The 23,151-nt window shown below is 33.7% G+C and overlaps 1 protein-coding gene across 1 annotated transcript in view; it reads left to right on the plus strand.

The window, feature by feature from the left end:
- Nucleotides 1-22,378, plus strand: part of LOC111709726 (uncharacterized) — a 33,795-nt gene extending 11,417 nt beyond the window's left edge. The window contains exons 6-18 of the mRNA XM_023483614.1: nt 1,545-1,805; nt 2,262-2,369; nt 3,566-3,692; nt 4,227-4,545; nt 4,891-5,054; nt 7,360-7,454; nt 8,983-9,035; nt 9,247-9,350; nt 12,858-12,949; nt 14,407-14,507; nt 15,044-15,144; nt 16,713-16,758; nt 22,343-22,378. Coding sequence (XP_023339382.1) covers nt 1,545-1,805; nt 2,262-2,369; nt 3,566-3,692; nt 4,227-4,545; nt 4,891-5,054; nt 7,360-7,454; nt 8,983-9,035; nt 9,247-9,350; nt 12,858-12,949; nt 14,407-14,507; nt 15,044-15,144; nt 16,713-16,758; nt 22,343-22,378 — 1,607 coding nt within the window. The remainder of the gene's footprint in view (nt 1-1,544; nt 1,806-2,261; nt 2,370-3,565; nt 3,693-4,226; nt 4,546-4,890; nt 5,055-7,359; nt 7,455-8,982; nt 9,036-9,246; nt 9,351-12,857; nt 12,950-14,406; nt 14,508-15,043; nt 15,145-16,712; nt 16,759-22,342) is intronic.
- Nucleotides 22,379-23,151: the final 773 nt, after the last annotated feature.

A 23,151-nucleotide genomic window follows, 5' to 3' on the forward strand; every position in this document is an offset into this window, starting at 1 on the left:
CCCCTAACTTTACATATAAATTTATAAAATAGGATACATGCAGTTCGCCCTTAGAATATTCAAAACTACTGAACTTGGTAGCCGGGTTTTATTACACAGGGATAGCAGTCCATATATATTAAAATGAATAAAAGAAGTTTATCCGAACCATTCAACCAGTGTTTACAGTTAGCTTACTGTAATAATTTCTGTGTAAAGATTTGACCTAAATTCAAGCTAGGAGTAAACAAACAAAAATATTACTCTGATTTACCTAGATGCTCCAGAACACTTTTTAGAGATATATACAGCATTGTTTAGGTATAATGTACGTATTATAGAACATTTTTTAAAATTTTTCTTAGAAACGAAACGAATAAACAGTTTTGATTGCCAGTTGTAAAAAAGTGTAACAAAAAAGTTTTCACAATAACGTTTTGATAAATCGTAACGTAAGAAAAGTTGCATTTTAGTAAATTTTCTAAACGTAATTAAAAGAGTTTATATTGGAAAATATAAGATAAACCGTAACGTTAACTGCAAAAACTATTCTTTGCACTGAAATGCATTGCAACATGCAGAGTTATGCCCAAATGAAGTTTTATGAAAGCAAAACGTTTGTCATCTTTTAGTTTTCAAATCAAGTGAAAGTGTAACGTAAGGTCTCTAAAAATATTTATCTTGTGTGAAAGCGGAACGTTAAAAAAGTGTTGTTATATTACAAAAGCATTAACGCAACCTTGGGCGGCAAGTTTTTGAAAACAGGAAATGCAAAAGTGTTACGGAGCTTACTTTTTTTTGCTAACATTTACTAAAGCTTAACGTTGTATAAGCTATTCAAGTGCAGAAAATTCATTACGTAACATTACTCTATGCCATAAAATTTCATAATGTGAAAGGTAACGTTTCAAACGTTTATACTTTTGATGAACACTATCGTAACGAAAGCTAAAATCTAGAAAAATCAAAACGTTGACATCTCTAGTACGTAATTATCAGATTAGCGAAGATAGATATAAAGTAGTTAAGCTTTCTCCACACATGTAGTTTAAGTTGAATATACATATTTAGAAGATTATCATGGATATATATAAACGTAGTTAATCTTATCACAATGCATGTTTAATCATGCTCCGTAGCTCATGTATATCTAGGTATGTTTAGCTTAACAAATATGGGGATTACTGTATTTATTACAGATATAGGATTAGATGTGTGTTGGTTGGATGGGAAGGGATCGGAAGGGATAGAATTAAGGTGTGTGGGGGAATGGGAAGGGATGAGATTATAGTGTGTGTTGGGATGGGAAGGGATAGGATTAGGGTGTTTACAAACATAAAAATGCTCTATAAGTAAAATCACCCCCTACCCTACCGCCACTTCAGAGTCAATCATATTAAATACTATCATATCAAGAAGGAAAAGACTTGTTATGTTTAGTACCTTTTCAAAAAAGAGACAAATGATTTAAATAATAAATAAGTAAATTGTTAAATATAAATTATAAAAATTTCTTTGTCAATTCAAAGACAAATATTAAAAACATAATAAAAGAATTTGTTTAGATTTATCTCGTTTTATCCCTCTGGAGAAACCTGGAGATCCTGCCCCTGCTCCTCAAGAGGAACATTTCCCTTCTCCGCGAGAGGAACATTTCCCTACTCCACAAAAGGAACAATTCCCTACTCCGCGAGACGAACAATTCCCTACTCCGCGAGAGGAACAATTCCCTACTCCGCAAGAGGAACAATTCCCTACTCCGGGAGAGGAACAATTTCCTAACCGCATAATTCCCGTCAGAGATATTCTACCATTAACCTTGTCAGGGAAAACATATTTTTATACATATTTTTCTTTTCTCTTCCTGTCGGTTGTGGCCCTGCATGCCCCCCGGGCAGGTTTGACAATTCAGGAGGATTTTTACTCTCTCTGGATACACCGCACAAACGTCTCAAATGATTTTTCAAATATTTATCTAAATACAGCATTCTCACCTCATCTACCATGTCTTGCCAATAACTTTCTTGAAAAAAGTGTTTAATTTCAAAATTATATGCTTATCTAACCTATACATGAATAAGGACTGTAAAATGTAAATCACCAATCTTCTGTTGTAAGTAAGCGGATATGTAGTTTTGAGAATAGTTGTTGTAATGCATCTTTTTTATCCAATTTCAACGAGGGGGGGGGGCGGGTGGATGTACATGTATTCTCTGCACCCCTTCCCTACTCCAACCTTATCTTAGAAACTATTGGAGAAAAAAAAATATGTGAATTGTTAGGAAATGAAATAATGCTGGCTCCCCACCATACTGATTCTAATCTACCTATCTCACCAATATTTATTAAAACAGGTTTAATAGATACGCAACAGCAACATGAACTCATAGGTTAGTTTTAATATGCAATATATATAAACAATAAACAATGAACTAGTTTTTCAATTTCAACACTTTGGATGCTTTGACCGTGTGGTAAAACGTCAAAAGTATAATTTGAAAGCAAGCATCATAAACAATGTTTGAAGGCATCAAAAGCAAAATGCAAATCAAATTTGATGCCTTACTCACTTTCTTAACTTTCTAGTCAAATTATGAATGAATGAGCTAAGAATTAGGAAGCATTGCTTTTTCCTGTGCTTTTCAGATGGATTTAGCATCACAAATATTTCCTCATCAGTTGTAAAATAAGAGGAAAAAGAATATTTTTTTTTTCTCACATTTTAGTTTCTTTATAGGCATTTTTTGAACCCTCCCATAGCATCCAAACTATTGAAATTATCGGTCTAATTTTTTTTCTATGAGCTGGCCTTGAAAAATTTGGCTATGAACATGCATTTCAACCCTATACATATTCTCTAAGACCTTTTACAGGCTGTACATAGATTCAGACCCCCAGCCTTTATAGTTTTTCTCCTTCTTGATTTCCACCTCTCCATAGTTCTACTCCTTATTAATTTCCACCTTTCTTTAGTTCTTCTCCTTCTTGATTTCCACCTCTCCTTATTTCTACTCCTTATTAATTTCCGCCTCTCCTTAGTTCTTCTCCTTCTTGATTTCCACCTCTCCTTAGTTCTGCTCCTTCTAGATTTCCATCTCTCCTTAGTTCTACTCCTTATTGATTTCCACCTCTCCTTAGTTCTACTTCTTATTGATTTCCATCTCTCCTTAGTTCTACTCCTTATAGATTTCCACCTCTCCCTAGTTCTACTCCATATTGATTTCCACCTCTCCTTAGTTCTATTCCTTATTGATTTCCACCTCTCCTGAGTTCTTCTCTTTCTTGGTTTTTATCGCTTCGATATATTGTCGATACATATTACATATTACTGCAGATATACGATTAAAACTAATCCTTTTGTTTTATGATATTATAGGTCTATTTTAAAAAGTGATCCGATACAGCTGTTCTCAAAGTACCGTATTTATAATACAAAGTTATAAATAAATATTATTTAAATGTTGGTTTGCTTGCTTCACTTTTAACCATGTTAAAAACTTGCATTAAACAAAAAGTTGTAACTTTTAAATTTAAAATGTTGTTCTCACATGCATTCGAAATATTGAAGAATATATTGAATATTTAGAGTACAGTAGTGGTATCCTGGAAGGGTTAGAGGAGTTTCCAACCTTATCCTCAGAGTTCCTCAACCTTGATTCCCTGTGCAACTGGCAAGGCGAGATAGAAGATATAGATACAGATACCCTAGTCAGGTAACAATATCTAGAATATGCAATTTCCCAAATGGAAACTTCCCAAGTATGTCCTAGCCGCAGCGCAAGTCCCAGTAGCCTTTTCTCGCCGCAGCGCTCGACCCCTTCCCCATCCTAGCTTCAGCACTCGGCCCCTTAAACAGCCTGTGGCGGCGCCTCAGAAGGCCAAACCTAACATTGGGGAAGTTGCCGCTTGGGAAATTGCACATTTGGGAAGTCGCCACTTTAAGAAAAAATCACCCTTGAGAAAATTGCATTGGGAAAAACACCTAGAAAAGTACTAGTAGATACCCTTGTAATATTATGAGCTAGAGCGCCCTATAAGTCTATAAAAAATTTTAAATTTAACTCTTTATCTGAAGAAAGTCGCCATTTTTAATCATTCTCAAAGTTTCCATGGGGTCATGTGGGTTGCCAAAAGATGAGGGCCCGATCAAGTTAGTATTTTACTGTATTTAGACAGACAGACTATACAGACAAAGCCGAATATAAAAATATCTATAAATCTTTACATCTCTATGTTTATATATCTAGTTCCCTGAGTACGAGCAGGGAGACTGTATCCCGGGACGGAACTGAATCTCCGGGTGCGGGGAAGAATACACCGGGCAAAGGTTCGGAGAAACATTCTCCGAGTATTCCTGGAAACCCGGAGATTAAACGTGAAACATGTGAGCTTGAATCTGGCTCAGTAGAACCTACAGAACGGGAACCTAGAACCCATGTCACACCAGGATTGGAACCTGATGAGAAGGAATCCTCTAGGATAGAACCAAAAACATTGGAACCTAGTAGACTAGAAGAATTTAGCAGTGGCGAGGTGTGCGGTATTCACTGTAAAAAGTTAAAACAGGTAAAACAACTGTTACAGTAAATCCTAACATTTTCTTCAATATTTCGAACTTAACAAAACCAATTTTCAATTCAAACATTTTGCTCTAAATTTGAAGCAGAATACTAGGGATATAAAGTGTGTTTAATATATCGAACATTCTATCCTTTTTGTACATATTCTGTATATATCCTGTATATATATCCTGTATTTATCCTGTATATATCCTGTATATATCCTGTATATATCCTGTATATATCCTGTATATATCCTGTACATATTCTGTATATATCCTGTACATACCCTGTATATATCCTGTATATATCCTGTATATATCCTATATATATCCTGTATATATATCCCTAGGTACATGATGAGAGATATCCCCTATATATTGATCCTGAATTGAATAAGCCGACCCTGACAACTATTGCTGTGTATAAGAAGAGGGGGGAGGAGAGCTTGAACAGGTTCAAGGAGGAAGTCAGGAAGTTTGCTGTCGATCATACTTTCAAGGAAACTGCTAAAAGGTGACATTTATCTTTTCAATTGCTATTATAAGGGTGAAAGGTGGCACAGTGGGGTATCAGGGGGGGGATCAGAAATATTTACTGAGTACACCATAATTCATAAACCTCTTATTCAAGTCAAATAAGGCTCGGCCGCTTAGGTCGTAGTAATGCTGCATTGAAGTTCTAAAAACCGACGAAAAACTGGTAATTATCGTTAAAAGGCTTGAAATAGGTATTTTAAAAAGAAGAATGTGACATAAACCAGCCCCCCTTCCCCCCCTCCTGACCCACTAAAATACCATGCTGTGTATTGTGATATCAATTAGTTTGCTAGTGCGAGTACTGGAGGAGGAAATTTAAAGTTAAGGTTAAGCCACAAATTCTGATTTTCTAATCTCTATATCTTTGCATTCCTGATGTATAGACCTATAATATTTCAAACTAAGAATTCTGTTTTTAATCATCTTAGATTGAAATATCAAAAGTTTACACAATCAGGTTGCAACGATATATGGATTAGAAAATTTGAATTCCTGGCAAAAACTCAATTCCTTCGCTAGTGTACATTTTTACTGAATTTATTTCTGGTTAACATCATATAACGATTTTTTGCAGATAAAAATATCTTGGCAATTAGAAGTTGAATATATTCTTTAAATATTGTATTATATATTATGAATATGTTCTTTAATTATTATATTATATATTATGAATATATTCTTTGACCATTTGTATCATATATTTTAAATATATTGATGAATGTAACATATACTTTAATTGTATTCATATTTTAAGTTTTATATATTTTGAATATATTTTTCCACCAATATATTCCCTGTCTAAGCCTGTAAAATATATAAAGTAATTGTAATATAAAACCGTTCCTTGTTGTTTGCTTTTTACAATATTTTAATATAATTATTAACAAGCAGCCACTCTGAAAAACTGTCAATAAATCACGTATATTGATGATTTTAAGGGAATCTATATATAAATTTGGCTTGTCTGTCTGTTTGGGTGTTTGTTTGTTTGTATCCAATAAAACGTCAAAACGGCTGAACCGATCAGGCCCAATTTTTTTGTGGGACATCACGTGACCACAGGGAAGGTTTATGAATGATCAAAATTTCAAATATTTGTCTCCATCAAAATTCGATCTTCATTAAATTTTTTAAAATTTTGAAAATCCACGAAATTTTTTGTGAAAATCCGCGAATTATTTTTGTTTTGTTTTACGATGTACACAAAGAGAACATATTCACAATTAATTTAGAAGATGGGCGCGAAGCGTCCTATAAGGCTAGTTTTAATATAATTCTTAAGTAATTTTAAAGAACCCTCCATTTTAAAATGTCCCTAAAGTTTTACAATGTTACCCTTTAGAAAAGGATGAAATATAGAATGTAAAGCAAAAAGGTTCAAGATGAAAAATTAAAATTAAAAAATAGAAATCGGTTCAAAATTGAAGCTTTCCAAAAAGTTATAAAATGTCTAAAATTCCAAGACTGAAGCTAGGTCTAAAAATTGTTGTAAGTGATAAAAAAAAGGTAATTCAGGCAGTAGGTTTAAAACCCAGGTTTTAGCCCGAAAAAAGGGGAATGTGTTACTTAGAAAAGCCAAAAATTGTGAACAGTCTAAAACCGATACTTTTGAGTCAAGTTCCCTTAAAAGCTGAGGGGGTCCTAGGAACCTACCCCCCCCCCCCTCCGGTAGGAATATGTTAGTGTAAAATTTTATATTTTTAGCTGATATATTTAATATAAAATATATTCTTGAGCTGATATATATAATCTAAAATATATTCTTGAACTGATATATTTAATCTAAAATATATTATTGAGCTGATACATTTAATCTAACATATATTCTTGAGCTTATTTATTTAATTTAAATATATTCTTGAGCTGATATTTATATTTATTCTAAAATTTATTGTTGAGCTGATATATTTAATCTAAAAGATGTTTCTATAATTATATATTCTTGAGCTGATATATTTAATCTAAAAGACCTCTCAGCCTCTACACCATGTTGTAATGGTTCTTCAACAGTTCCAATATAAACACAATAACGCCGCAGAAGGGAAACTTTTAGACAAGAAAATGCGCAAAAACTTGGACGCCATTTTATACTATCCTGTTGTTCAATTCTCTTCATGAGTAACTATCTTGCAGCTTGCTGTGCAATTTACTATTTTATATTGTTTTACTTACACCTTATGCCTTTTTAAACTATCGGTGGTGAGGGCTTTTCCATAGCACCACAAATGGTACTGTCGGTAAACTCAAGATCAAGAAAAAATAAAAACATTATATTATTTAAGGTTTGGTATTCATCATTCGACAGTGTCGGGTTGGGTAAAAGAATCTGAAAAACTTGATAAATCATCGAGCAATGATTCTTTTTCAAGAGAACGAGGTATTTTTTAATAAATCATTCCAATTCATCTTCTTGATAAATATATCTTTTAATAATTCTCTTCTAGAATTTCACATTATGTTTTGCTTTACAACATTGTTTTACCTTGGCTGTCCTATCCTCAGCGCTCCCCCAAGCGTCTCCTAGTAGCCCCCCCCCCCCTCATGAAATACCAATATAGCTCCTCAATAGCACTTAAGGGAAAGAAAACCTAGTTCAAAACAAGAAAAATATCTATCTTTAAAAAAAAATGTTCCGAAATCTGGATGTTTTGGTTACGAAATAAATCTAGCCTCTCCCCCCTCATTTAAATCCTGTATCAGCTCCTGAGTGGAATCCAGTGGACTCCAATACTGTAGTGGAATCCACTGGACTTCAGTAAACACCAGTTGACTCCAGTGGACTCCAGTGGATTTCAGTGGTCTCCAGTGGACTACAGTTGACTACAGCGGACTCCAGTGGACCACAGTGGACTTAAGTGAAGTCCAATGGACTCCAGTGAACTCCAGTGTACTCCCGTGGATTCCAGTGGACTCCAGTGGACTACAGTGGACTTCAATACTCCAGCGGAATCCACTGGACTCCAGGATACTCCAGGAGACTCTAGTGGAATCGGAATCTTATTATAAACTTCCGTGACTTCCGTTCTAAATTTATTCAACTTTTATCTTTTTGAATTATCATAATTTCTAGAAATGTTTAATGCACCGCAGTACCTTTCCTGCGCTTTTTTCTTTTCCTTATTTTAATTTTATTTCTTTGACTAAACCTATTTATAATTCTGTATTTTTTCTTATCTTACCCATTTTTTTCTGCTTTCTACCTTCTATTATTTTTATTTAGTTTGTTTATACTTTTATTCCTCTATTATTCTATTATTCTAATATTCTATAATTCTATTATTTTGTTCTTCTCTTCCAATTCTTTACTTATTCTATTCCTCTTTTTATGCATAAATTTTATTATAATTTTTCCTATTCTTCTATTCTTCTATTTTTCTATTCTCCTATTCTTCTTTTCTCCTATTCTTCTATTTTCATCAACACTTCTATTCTTAAATATTTATCTATACTTCTATTCTCTAATATTCATCTATACATCTATTCTTCTAGATTTATCTATGCTTCTATTCTTCTATATACATCTATACTTCTATTCCTCTATATTAATTTATACTTTTCTTCTTCTATATTCTTCTATACTTCTTTTCTTCTATATGCATCTATACATCTATTGTTCTATTCTAATAGCCTTCTATATGCATTTATACTTTTCTTCTTCTAAATTCATCTATACGTCTTTTCTTCTATATTCATCAATACTTCTATTCTCCTATATTCTTCTATTCTTCTATATTCTTCAATTCTTCTATTCTTCTATATGTATCAATACTTCTATTCTTCTATTCCAATAGTCTTCTATATTCTTCAATATTCTTCTATACTTCTTTCCTTCTATATGCATCTATACTTCTATTCTTCTATTCTAAAAGTCTTCTATATTCATCTAAACTTCTTTTTTGCAATAGGAGATGAGAAGTTTATTCATTGGCTCAGAGAATTTAGAGAATCAGGAAAACAGGTAGATAGATAGATAGATAGATAGATAGATAGATAGATAGATAGATAGATAGATAGATATATAGATAGATAGATAGATAGATAGATAGATAGATAGATAGATAGATAGATAGATAGATAGATAGATAGATAGATAGATAGATAGATAGATAGATAGATAGATAGATAGATAGATAGATAGATAGATATAAACTATTCTACTATTCTACTAGGTTAGCCTGAATGAAGCTAAGAAGAAGGTTACTGAGATATTACTAGAATATGGAACTCAAGAGATAGAGAAAACCTGTAAATGGTTTCTGCTCTGGCACAACAGGTAAATAATAATAGAGATCACTGTGGGTTAAATATCTATTAATCATAGAGCTCACTGTGGGTTAAATATTTATTAATCATAGAGCTTTCTGTGGGTTAAATATTTATTAATCATAGAGCTCACTGTGGGTAAAATATATAATAGTTATAACGCTCACTGTGGGTTAGATATCTAACAATCATAGAGCTCACTGTGGGTTCAATATCTAATAATCAAAGAGCTCACTGTGAGTTAAATATCTATTAATTAAAGAGCTCACTGTGTTTTAAATATCTAATAATCATAGAGCTTACTATGGGTTAAATATCTAATAATCATGGAGATCACTGTGGGTAATTATCTATTATTAGATAACTAATTAGCGTAGTAAGGTATACTCAGCTGAATTGGGTGCTTGTAAGTTGTCTAAATATATTCATATGTATATACATACATATAATATATTCATATATATATATATTTATATGTATATACATCTTCTTGAGATCTAAATCCTAAAAAACCATGTGAGCATATATGACTAATGATAAAAATTAAAATTTATACTAAAATTTGCAATAACATAAAATCCGCTAAAAATTATGTAAAAAATAAAATACAGTTGATCAATCGAGTCACGGAAGTTCGTAGTAAGATTTTGACTCCACTGGAGACCACCCGAGGGAATTCTTTTTCACTGGAGGGGTTTGAAAAAATGCTTTTTACAATTCAAAACTTTACGCAGGGTAATTTACATTCCCCTGGAGGGATTCAGATAGCCTTCCTGGGGGGTTATAATTCCACTGGAGGGATTCAGTTATCTTTCCTAGGGGTTTATAATTCCACTGGAGGGATTCAGATATCCTTCCTGGGGGTTTATAATTCCACTGAAGGGATTCAGATATCCTTCCTGGGGGTTTATAATTCCACTGGAGGGATTCAGATATCTTTTTGGGGGATTTATAATTCAATTTAAGGAATTCAGATATATATCTAGGGAGTTTATAATTCCAGTGGAATTATAAACCCCCAGGAAGGATATCTGAATCCCTCCAGTGGATTTAAAAACTCCTTGGAAGGATATCTAAATCCCTCCAGTGGAATTATAAACCCCTTGGAAGGATAACTGAATCCCTCCAGTGGAATTATAAAACCCCCAGGAAGGATATCTGAATCCCTCCAGTGGATTTAAAAACTCCTTGGAAGGATATCTAAATCCCTCCAGTGGAATTATAAACCACTTGGAAGGATATCTGAATCCCTCCAGTGGATTTAAAAACTCCTTGGAAGGTTATCTGAATCCCTCCAGTGGAATTATAAACCCTTTGGAAGGATAACTGAATCCCTCCAGTGGAACAATAAACCCCCAGGAAGGATAACTGAATCCCTCCAGTGGAAGTATAAACCCCCAGGAAAGAAATCTGAATCCCTCCAGTGGAATAATAAACCCCTAGGAAGGCTATCTGAATCCCTCCAGGGGAATGTAAATTACCCTGCGTAAAGTTTTAAATTGTAAAAAGCATTTTTTGAAACCCCTCCAGTGAAAATAAAATCCCTCCGGTGGTCTCCAGTAGAATCGAAATCTTACTACGAACTTCTTTGAGTCTGATCAATCAAACGCTTTATGCAAATCCAAATGTCAAGTGTGAAGATCTTATTTATTTCTGAAGTTAAATCTAAATCCTTAAAAAGAAACAATTTTAAATTATTATATGTTATGATGAATTTAAGTTTACACTAAATGTTTCAATAAATCTAAAAAGTTAGTGGAAAATAATATCATAAATAAATATAATAATATTGATCAATCAAACGCTTTGTGCAAATCCAAATGTCAAATGTTAAGATCTTATTTAATTCTAAAATTAAGTTATGATGAATTTAAGTTTACACTGAATGTTTCAAGACATCTAAAATAATTAAATATGATAATATTGATTAATCAAACGCATTATGCAAGTCCAATCTTCAAATGTATGACTAATTGTCAGGAAATTATTAATACATTTGGACTTTTCATTATCTTTAAAACTTGACGCAGAACAAGATCTTTTTCAGTTAAAATTAGTTTTTCAGTTAGATCATAAAAATATAAACGGCTTTATCATGCAGTTGCTGACTGAAGTGCCCGGCGTTGCTTTTGAAATTAAAAAAAATTTAATTGTCATCAGAAGTGAACATTTATAGAATTTATATGTTTTATACATCAAAAAGATTTAGTTAAAAGAAATAATTGTCTAGCTATATCCTAGCTTTGAGTTAAAAGAAATAATTGTCTAGTTATATTCTAGCTTTGAGTTAAAATGAGAAATTTTCTAGCTATATTCTAGCTTGAAGTTAAAATGAGAAATTGTCCAGCTATATTCTAGCTTTAAGTTAAAATGAGAAATTTTCCAGCTATATTCTAGCTTTAAGTTAAAATGAGAAATTTTCCAGCTATATTCTAGCTTTGAGTTAAAAGAAATAATTGTCTAGTTATATTCTAGCTTTGAGTTAAAATAAGAAATTTTCTAGCTATATTCTAGCTTGAAGTTAAAATGAGAAATTTTCCAGCTATATTCTAGCTTTAAGTTAAAATGAGAAATTTTCCAGCTATATTCTAGCTTTAAGTTAAAATGAGAAATTTTCTAGCTATATTCTAATTTAAAGTTAAAATGAGAAATTGTCTAGCTATATTCTAATTTAAAGTTAAAATGAAAAATTATCCAGCTATATTCTAGCTTTATCCAGAAAATTTTTCACAAGAGCGTGTAAAATTATGCTTAGATATCTGTCCAAACTATGATAAATTCTGATTATTTTGGCAGGAATATTGAACCCCGTCTCCACTTTACATTCAGCATATTATTCTCTCCATAAACCCTGCAGTTGGAGGAATATATAGATATTCTTGAACTCACAACTCTCTCTTTTTATACTTTTATCTTAACCATCAACCAGATCTTAACTGTTTATTGAGCATTTCTTTGAAACAGTGTAGCAATATCAATTTCAAAGATCCTTTAAATAGCCATTAGCAAGTCACAAGTCATTCTGGTAATTAGGGTGTTTTATTTGGAATTGCATTAGTTTTAGTCAATGGTTAAAAATAGAAATATTTTGAAGGTATTCTTGTGAATTTGACAATCACTCTAAGAAGTTGCTTGAAATTATGTCTACGCCAAGATTATCATGCAAAGAAAGTTATTAAAGAGATGTACGCATCTTTTGTACAGCAGTGTACTGTCTCTGGGCGGTAATGTGAACACAAGACGGATGTCGAAGCCTGACATGGGATTCATATTTCACATAAAAAAATCAATGAAATATTCTGTTCATAGGAAACTATTATGTGAATTATTAAAATTATTAAAATTTAATGCCTTTAACCTCCTCGGATACTAAATGAACACTGATGCATCTCTTCTTGTTTACAAATTCCGCCCAGAGAGAACTGATTTCAATATGTACGCAGAGTATACGCACCTGCAATTAACTTTTCTTCCATTATAACCTTGGTCTACACCATCTAGCGGTGATTTTGTTCAGACGCGAGGAGAGGTTGTATGTAGAGGGTATGGAGGATGAGGATATTAAAAAAGAGACACAAAACCTGGCTTACCCTCCTGCATTCAAACTAGGTAGGGATCAGGTTACACTATAGCTAGTCAGGGATCTATATAATTCCATCCAATACGATCCCAAATGTTGATTGATTGATATTAGGGGCAAAAATTAAACATGTTGTTATTGTAAACAATTGGAAGTATGATGTCAAATTGTAGAAAAAATTCCATACTGCAGAATTTATACTGCAAGGGAGTGTTTATTTTTCTGAATATCATGATTCATCTCTTATATTGACAAAGAGAATAAAATATACATTAGAGTGGAATTTACTAGAAAAAAGTGTAAAACGGCCATTTTGTTGTACTGTTTCCATACTGCAGGTGTACTTCACATATTTTTGCTATATCACTTTTTGGGCCCTGGACCATCATTTTATAGAAAATCTAAAATTAATATTAAAAGAAGACCAAATTATGAAATAGGCTGGTTTCATAATTGACCAATGATCATTTCACATAGACTCTATGCCTTTCACTTTACAAACGATGATTTTCCATTATAACTATAAAGCAAATGATGTTTTTTATTCACCTAATTGATTTTATAAAGTTTATTTAACAGCTTTAAAAAATTCGAAATTGAATTGGATAGTCTAGGGAACATACTGTATTAATGTACTCTACTGCATATAATTTGTAAACATTTACATGATTTGTACACTTTGAACTCCCTTTCAGGCTGAAAGGGACTGAAAAAATTCATACAGAGGGATTGGCTAAATTCCACTCTAATATATATTCTATTCTCTTTGTATATTGATTACTGATATTTACATCTTTTAACACCACAAATGCAGTACATATTTCTGATGTGTAGTACATGTACAAAAAAAACTTGCCGAAGTTCAAAATCTTACAAAAAGTGTATTTTCATGCCCCTAAATGTACTGTCAACATGGACCCCTCTAAGCTACGGGGCCTTACAAAAAGTGGCAATTAGAAGTCAAAAATGTCGTCATTGGTGTCAAAGTGATACCGCTCCAACCCGTTTTTTTTTATTGCATAGTACAGAACTTAAAATTTAACAGCATTTAAGCATGAAAACTTCAGTCTGTAAATTAAAATGTCACCAGTGCAGTAAATAATGTATACCTATTCTCTGGTGCCATCTATTTTACTTGATAATCTTTGTAATGGATTAAGAGGTTAGTCAGATTATTTAAATTTTCTTCACTATATTCAAACCAATAATTTACAAGGTTACTAAATTTCCCTGCATTACTTATTAGGATTATAGGCTTTATTTTAATCATGAAAAATAGAGGTAGGGGGGTATAGTTAGAGGGGAAATAGGGAGGGGGGGGGGGTAGTTAATGTTAGTTCGATATTCCCTGTTTTGCATAAATAAAAAATGGAATAATTTGACGTTAAATAGAGGGAAGCATTTCTATTTCCCGGTTCTAGCTGAACTGGTTCTTTATCATTTATAAATTAATTGCTAATGAAGAATTTATATATTTTTATTACAGAAGTTGCTCTGTTTGCTAAGAAGCATAGTCAGTATGCAGCTGCTAAAATATTCAACGTGGCAAGACGACGTATTTTTGACTGGATGCGTCAGATTCCTAAGGAAACACATAACAACTTAAACAGAAATAAATCATTTAGGGCTTTCCATCCATCCATAACTTGGACAATTATTCACTGAAGTTAGGACAAAAACTTTTTCTTTTTATTAATAAACATAATTTGGTAATAAGAGCTTAGGAGCCTAGCAACTCAAGCACTATTTATCAAAAAGATGCAGTATGTACAGGGTGTCCCATATCATACTAGATCGTCAATGGGTCTAAATTACAATTTCTGAGACTAATCAGAAAATTTAAGAAGAATAAATTATTTTGAGAAATTGAATAAGGCTAGATTAAAAAATTTCTTGTAGAAAATGCTATGTTTTTTTAATATTATATGTGTATTTTGGCGTTATAAAGCTTGGAGATAATCTAATATGATATGGGACGCTCTGTACCTTCTGGAGGGAGTAAATAATTAAATCCTTCTTAATCCTTACTAATTCATCAATAAAATATATTATTTAATGTTTAAAGTATATCCGTAGATGCTGGTTTATTTAATCTTATATTTAAGTTTTATTTGTTTGCTCAGCTTGAAGAACTAATTGCAAAAGGGCACATGAAGAAGATGACGGGGAGAGGACCAAAAAATCGAGATATTGACCAGGCACTCTATACTTGGTACTGCGAAAGGAAAAATAGCTTTTAATATCAGAAAAGTATTCTTGTTACTTTGCTTGAAGGGACAGAGTTATAAGATTTCTCTTTTATTTAAAAGTTTGATTATTTCGACAAACTACTGGAGGATCCAGTGCATGCACAGAATCCCGAACCAATCCAAACCAAATTCTGCTCAAATACCGCGTTCAATTTTAAAAACAAATTTGCGCATTTCCAAATAATTGCCGGGTATCAGATTATAACTAGAATTAGCATAATATTTGTTATGAGAACAATAAAGCAAGGAAATTATGAAGTAAATTCCCCGTTTTATCATTTCTGTCCGTTAAAGGGAAATAAAACGAATCTAATGTGGCAATTAAACAAGAAGTATAAACATCCCGGGCTCTTTTATAAGATTTATCGGATAAATATTTTGACTTTTTAAATCCCGGGTTTCTAGGAACAATATAAACAGGAAATGATAAAGTCGAGAAATCTAAAGCAAAGGGGAGCTGCAACCAATTAGGATATACAGGGTAGGGGGAGCTGCAACCAATTAAGATATACAGGGTAGGGGGAAGTTGCAAACAATTAGGATATACAGGGTAGGGGGAGCTGCAACCAATTAGGATATACAGGGTAGTGGGAAGCTGCAACCAATTACGATATACAGGGTAGGGGGAAGCTGCAACCAATTAGGATATACAGGGTTGGGGGAAGCTGCAACCAATTAGGATATACAGGGTAGGGGGAAGCTGCAACCAATAAGGTTATACAAGGTAGGAGGAAGCTGCAACCAATAAGTATATACAAGGTAGGGGGACCTGTGAATAATTAGTTTATAAAGAGTAGGGGAGCTGGAACCATTTAAGATATACAGGGTAGGGGGAAGCTGCAACCAAAAAGCATATACAGGGCAGGAGGAAGCTTCAACCAATTAGTATATACAAGGTAAGGGGATCTTTAAATAATTAGTTTATAAAGAGTAGGGGAGCTGCAATTAATTAGGATATAAAGGGTAAGGAAGCGGCAAACAATTAGGACATAAAGAGGAGGTGGAGCGGCAAACATTTAGGATATAGTGTATGGGGAGCTGCAACCAATAAGGATATATAGGGTATGGGTAGCTGCAACCAATAAGGATATATAGGGTAGGGGGATCTGCAACCCATTAGGATATAGGGTAGGGAGAGCGGCAAACAATTAGGATATAAAGAGTAGAGGGAACTGCAAATAATAAGGATATAAAGGGTAGGGCGAGCTGTAAACAATAAGGATATAAAGGGTAGGGGGGAGCTGCAAACAATTAGGATGTAAATGGTAGGGAGAGCTGCAAACAATTAGGATATAAAGGGTAGGGGGAGCTGCAAACAATAAGAATATAAAGGGTAGGGTGAGCGGCAAACATTAAGGATATAAAGACTTGGGGGAGCTGCAAAGTGTTCCTGCAGTATAATAAAAACGGTCTAATTAACGTTTAAATCCACGAATATTCTTTCGATTTTCAAACAATTAAATGAATTACTCCAGGAGACCTCTTTATCATCCTATTTGACAAGTAAATTTGTTAAATAAAAGAATAAAAGCTAATTAAACAGGAAAGCCCGGGGTAACCGACCTAAATCATGTCATGTCCAATCTAAGGTAATTTTCTCATTAATATCAAAAAGTTGAACAAAAGGTTTCAAACTTTCTGCAAACTTTAGTTGTATTCCTTAACCTCACTTGGTTAATGGAAATCAAATTACACAGTTTAAAAACCAGTCACCAACTTAGGAGCATTGATCACTTGAATCAAACTCAAATATTGTCTATTCATACATTATCAAAGCAACCTGATATCTAGACCTGTAATATCTTAAACTATAAATTCAGACAAGATAAGTACAAAACACTCTTTGAATGAATCAAAAGAAAGCCCCAAAGTCAAAATTCCAAAAACTAAGTAATAATAATTATTGATTGTAAATACCATGCGAGTATCATTTACGGGTTTGCAGTTTATAAATTAATTGCACACTTAGTTCTTCCAATTCTTAAATAAATAGATATCTTTGCAACCTGATGATGAAGTCTTTGTGTCTTTCTTTTCATTCAGTGATATATTCTTTGGGGATAAAACAGCTGTAGCGGTTGAAACTCTTTGCAATTTAGAATAAGAATGAAAAATGATTTTTAATGTAAATTTTATGTCTTCAACCGCTGAAAGCACAATTTTTTTAATACTATTTGTTTTAACCGATGGAATTACAAATTTTTTCTAAAATTCTTTTGACTTCAACCTCTGATATGCAAGTTTTTAATCTACCTTTTCCTAGCTTCAACCGTAAAATTACATTTTTTCTTTCAGTTTTTGTCTTTAGTCCCTGCAATGCACATTGTTTTAAGAAACAAATATATGTAAAATGTAAAACACAGGAGTTGAGGGCAAAAATGTTAAATTAAAGAATATGATTTCAAAGGTTAAATTAATTCTTAATTAAAGAAAGAAAAGTCGTATTTCTTATTCTGTACTTCGTTGCACTTGTGTACAAGTCCTGTAGACTTAATCGCTAGTTCAACCACATCGCTGAGTTTTTTTTCTCCGAAGTATATCTCCACTCCCCCTTAAATCAATACTTTTCCTTGAAAGGGAAGTGGAAACTTATCCACAAGAAGACGAGTGTACGGAATGTATTTATTCTTATTTCTTACATTTCTGGATTCCCGCAGCTTTACACGTCTCATTATCCTAAATGATACTTTCTTTATTTAAGGAGTTTGAAGTCATTAAAGTATTATCCTTTATGGGTAACCCTGTACCTTCCTCATTAACTTCCCATTAATCAATTATTCATTAATTCACCATTTGTCATTTTTACGAGAACCCAAAATAAATTTGTTAAATCCCGGTAAAAGCCTAGTATTGTAAGAAGCAAACTTGCTTGCATTAGAGAGAGGAGGGTCAAGGGAAGTTAAAAAGAGTCTACAGATTTCTATTTCTGCAAGAAGTTTAAAGTTTTGGGATGGTTTTATATGGGTTGACGCATGGATTTATGTTTTAATAGGTATTTAGGGGCTAATGGAGGTATTTAGGGTTTAAGGGGTATTTTGGGGTTATGGGAGGTATTAGAAAGGTATCTGTAGGTCAAGGTGTATTTAGGGGTTGAGGAATGTATCTACAGGTTAATGGATGGCCTGAAAATGAAAATAAATAAGCCCTCTCTTTTGCCTTTTCCCTTGCTAAATATTCGGCTAATGCTTAAAGTGTATTAATATTGAAATAAACCTTGCAATAAATTATAAAATTAGAAAATCCCCTTGAATAGCAGTTTCTAACTAAAAATAATATGGTTTAAGTGATTTCTTTGCTCAACAATTTACTCCTTGCCTATTGAGTTGAAGGGTTGGTTGTCTCCCTGTATTGAGTTGAAGGGATGTTGTCTCCCTGTATTGAGTTGAAGGGTTGGTTGTCTCCCTGTATTGAGTTGAAGGGTTGTTGTCTCCCTGTACTGAGTTGAAGGGTTGGTTGTCTCCTTGTATTGAGTTGAAGGGTTGTTTTCTCCCTGTATTGAGTTGATGGGTTGGTTATCTATCTGTATTGAGTTGAAGGGTTGGTTGTCTCCCTGTATTGGGTTGAAGGGTTGGTTGTCTATCTGTATTAAGTTGAAGGGTTGTGTTGTCTCCCTGTATTGAGTTGAAGGGTTGGTTGTCTCCCTGTATTGAGTTGAAGGGTTGTTGTCTCCCTGTACTGAGTTGAAGGGTTGGTTGTCTCCCTGTATTGAGTTGAAGGGTTGTTTTCTCCCTGTATTGAGTTGATGGGTTGGTTGTCTCCCTGTATTGAGTTTCAGGGTTGGTTGTCTATCTGTATTGAGTTGAAGGGTTGGTTATTTCCCTGTATTGAGTTGAAGGGTTGGTTGTCTCCCTGTATTGAGTTGAAGGGTTGATTGTCTCCCTGTATTGAGTTGAAGGGTTGGTTGTCTCCCTGTTTTGAGTTGAAGGGTTGATTGTTTATCTGTATTGAGTTGAAGGGTTGGTTGTCTCCCTGTATTGAGTTGAAGGGTTGGTTGTCTCCCTGTATTGAGTTGAAGGGTTGGTTGTCTCCCTGTATTGAGTTGAAGGGTTGGTTGTCTATCTATATTGAGTTGAAGGGTTGGTTGTCTTCCTGTATTGAGTTGAAGGGTTGGTTGTCTCCCTGTTTTGAGTTGAAGGGTTGGTTGTCTCCCTGTATTGAGTTGAAGGGTTGGGTGTCTATCTGTATTGAGTTGAAGGGTTGATTGTCTCCCTGTATCGAGTTGAAGGGTTGGTTATCTATCTGTATTGAGTTGAAGGGTTGGTTGTCTCCCTGTATTGGGTTGAAGGGTTGGTTGTCTATCTGTATTAAGTTGAAGGGTTGGTTGTCTCCCTGTATTGAGTTGAAGGGTTTATTGTCTCACTGTATTGAGTTGAAGGGTTGGTTGTCTATCTGTATTAAGTTGAAGGGTTGGTTGTCTATCTGTATTGAGTTGAAGGGTTGGTTGTCTCCCTGTATTGAGTTGAAGGGTTGATTGTCTCACTGTATTGAGTTGAAGGGTTGGTTGTCTCCCTGTGTTAAGTTGAAGGGTTGGTTGTCTATCTGTATTGAGTTGAAGGGTTGGTTGTCTCCCTGTATTGAGCTGAAGGGTTGATTGTCTCACTGTATTGAGTTGAAGGGTTGGTTGTCTCCCTGTATTGAGTTGAAGGGCTGAGTGTCTCCCTGTATTGAGGTGAAGGGTTGGTTGTCTATCTGTATTGAGTTGAAGGGTTGGTTGTCTCCCTGTATTGAGGTGAAGGGTTGGTTGTCTCCCAGTATTGAGTTGAAGGGTTGGTTGTCTCACTGTATTGAGTTGAAGGGTTGGTTGTAGGGATGTCAACGTTTTGATTTTTCTAGATTTTAGCTTTCGTTACGATAGTGTTCATCAAAAGTATAAACGTTTGAAACGTTACGTTTCACATTATGAAATTTTATGGCATAGTGTAACGTTACGTAATGAATTTTCTGCACTTGAATACCTTATACAACGTTAAGCTTTTGTAAACGTTAGTGAAAAAAGGAAGCTCCGTTTCACTTTTGCATTTCCCGTTTTAAAAAACTTAAAGCTTTTGTAATATAAACACAATGTTTTAACGTTCCACTTTCATGTAAGGTAAATATTTTTAGAGACCTTACGTTACACTTTCACTTGATTTGAAAACTAAAAGGTGACAAACGTTTTGCTTTCATAAAACTCCATTTGGGCATAGTTCTGTACGTTGCAATTCATTTCAGTGCATAGAATAGTTTTTGTTAACGTTACGTTTTATCTCAACTTTTCCAATATAAACTCTTTCAATTACGTTTAGAAAATTTACTAAAATGCAACTTTTCTTACGTTGCGATTTATCAAAACGTTATTGTGAAAACTTTTTTTGTTACACTTTTTTACAACTGGCAATCAAAACTGTTTATTCGTTTCGTTTCTAAGAAAGATTTGAAAAAATGTTCTATACGTTGCGTTGTATTAAAATGTTCAAGCCTTAATGTTTCTAACGTTACACTTAAAATAATATTTCTTCTAAATGACAGCATTGCAAGATTTTTTTGAGTATTGTATTGAGTTGAAGGGTTGATTGTCTCGCTGTATTGAGTTGAAGGGTTGATTGTCTCACTGTATTGAGTTGAAGGGTTGATTGTCTCACTGTATTCAGTTGAAGGGTTGATTGTCTCACTGTATTGAGTTGAAGGGCTGATTGTCTCCCTGTATTGAGTTGAAGGGTTGATTGTCTCCCTGTATTCTTCATATTTTGTAAAAATGTTTCTAAGCCAACATTTTATGTTATAGTCTCTGTAGAGTCATAAACCACTTCACTTCCAACCGAAACCAATCCAACTTTTCTAACGTTTCTTCTGCTGATTAAAACAACTGGTGAAATATTACTAACGATTTTACGCTCTTATTTAAAAACTGTACATCGTAAAAATGTCTCATTGGTATTAAATGAATCCTAGATTTTCTCTACAATTCTGCAAGTTCAGCTCAACTACCATGCCTAGCAAGTCACTCCCTTTAAGCTCGTGAGCTATATTTATAACAATGTTTTAGGCTCTTGACAATGTATTTAGGCTCGTCAGCTATATCTATCGGGGGCGGATCACAGGGGGGGGCAGCGCCCACGGGAACCCCCCCTGAGCCCCTGGAGTGGGGGCCGAACCCCTCCCCCGTAATGAAATTAATTCATGATATGAAATAAAAGCATCCAGGGATGAAAGATGCAACGTAATTAATATTAAAAAATGACCTAAACTGATATACCTTTTTAAATTAATTTCTCATCTTTATATTTATAATACTAATGTGCATGCCATCCAGGGAATAAGGAATAGGTCCGCCCTACCATATGATTGTACATGCTTTTCAGACGAGTACTCCATTTGTATATGAAATATTCAGAATAGGTTATTGTATACGCAGTAAATGTACACCAGACAAATATTTCTTATTCGAATCAAAAAGATTATCAAGTACAATAGGTGGCAACAGTGAAATGAACAAATTATATACAACGTCACAAGTGTCAAATATAACAAAGAAAACGACATTGTCTCACATTAGTTGACATGTTTTCTAAGATTAAATAAAAACAGAAACTAAAAAAACATAAAATTTCACTTATTTTACTGTAAGAAAAGCACTTTATTTTAAAATTATCACTATTATTGATAATTTTGTCGGACACAAAAACTGAATTGACACTTGTGACGACAGAATACAACTGTACTGAGAGTGTACAAATTCTACGTTGCCATCTATTGTACTTAACAATCTATTTGATTCGAATGAAGTACCTGTATGTATAATCACATGGTAGGGCGAACCGCACGTCAGTTATATCTTACTTCTTGATGCCATCTGGTGGTGTGTCTCCGCATTAATCATAAATCATAAATGTTTATCTCTCTCTAAAAAAAAGGAAGTTATCTAAAAAATGTTCAAGGTTGTTTATATGATTATTTATTCTTTTTTAAATTTTTTTTCTTTCTTATCATTTTAAAAACCAGAGACACCTCTTTTTTGTTTTAAGAAAATGAAAACAAAAAAAATCTTAGTTAAGGGTATGATGCAGCTGTTATTATTGTGTTTGGGGAAAAAAAAGACAATCCTGAACTTAAATATTTCATACAGTGATAAATAAGGCCCCCCTGAGATATTGGTTTGATCCGCCCCTAAATTATCTATAAGAATGTATTTAGGCTCGTGAGCTATATCTAACCTATGATAGTAACTGACTTTATACTGGGCACTTAGGTTAGTAACTGACTTTATACTGGGCACTTAGGTTAGTAACTGACTTTATACTGGGCACTTAGGTTATTTACTGACATTATACTGGGCACTTTGGTTATTTACTGACTTTATACTCGGCACTTAGGTTAGTTACTGACTTTATTCTGGGCACTTAGGTTAGTAACTGACTTTATACTGGGCACTTAGGTTATTTGCTGACATTATACTGGGCACTTTGGTTAGTTACTGACTTTACACTGGGCACTTTGGTTAGTTACTGACTTTCTACTCAGCACTTAGGTACGTTAGTTAATGACTTTAAACTCGGCATTTAGGTTAGATACTGACTTTATACTGGGCACTTAGTTTAGTTACTGACTTTATACTGGGCATTTAGGTTAGTTACTGACTTTATACTGGGCACTTAGGTTAGTTACTGACTTTATACTGGGCTCTTAGGTTAGTAACTGACTTTTATACTGGGCACTTAGGTAATTATACTGACATTATACTGGGCACTTAGGATAGTCACAAAAATACAGTCTAGGGTGTCCAGTATTATGTGGTTGACCCAGCGAGTTTTACGCAACAGAATAAAACAGGATGAACTTGAGTGACTTGGGTTAGTTACTGAATTTTTACTGGGCACTTAGGCTAGTCACTGACTTTATATTGGGCTATTAGGTTAATTACCGACTTTATACACGGCACTTGGGGGTAGTTACTGACTTGTGGGTTAGTTACCGACTTATTCAGTCAGTTACTGACTCATTTA

Source organism: Eurytemora carolleeae, unplaced genomic scaffold (genome assembly GCF_000591075.1).
Source record: "Eurytemora carolleeae unplaced genomic scaffold, Eaff_2.0 scaffold924, whole genome shotgun sequence".
Taxonomy (NCBI): Eukaryota; Metazoa; Arthropoda; class Copepoda; order Calanoida; family Temoridae; genus Eurytemora; species Eurytemora carolleeae.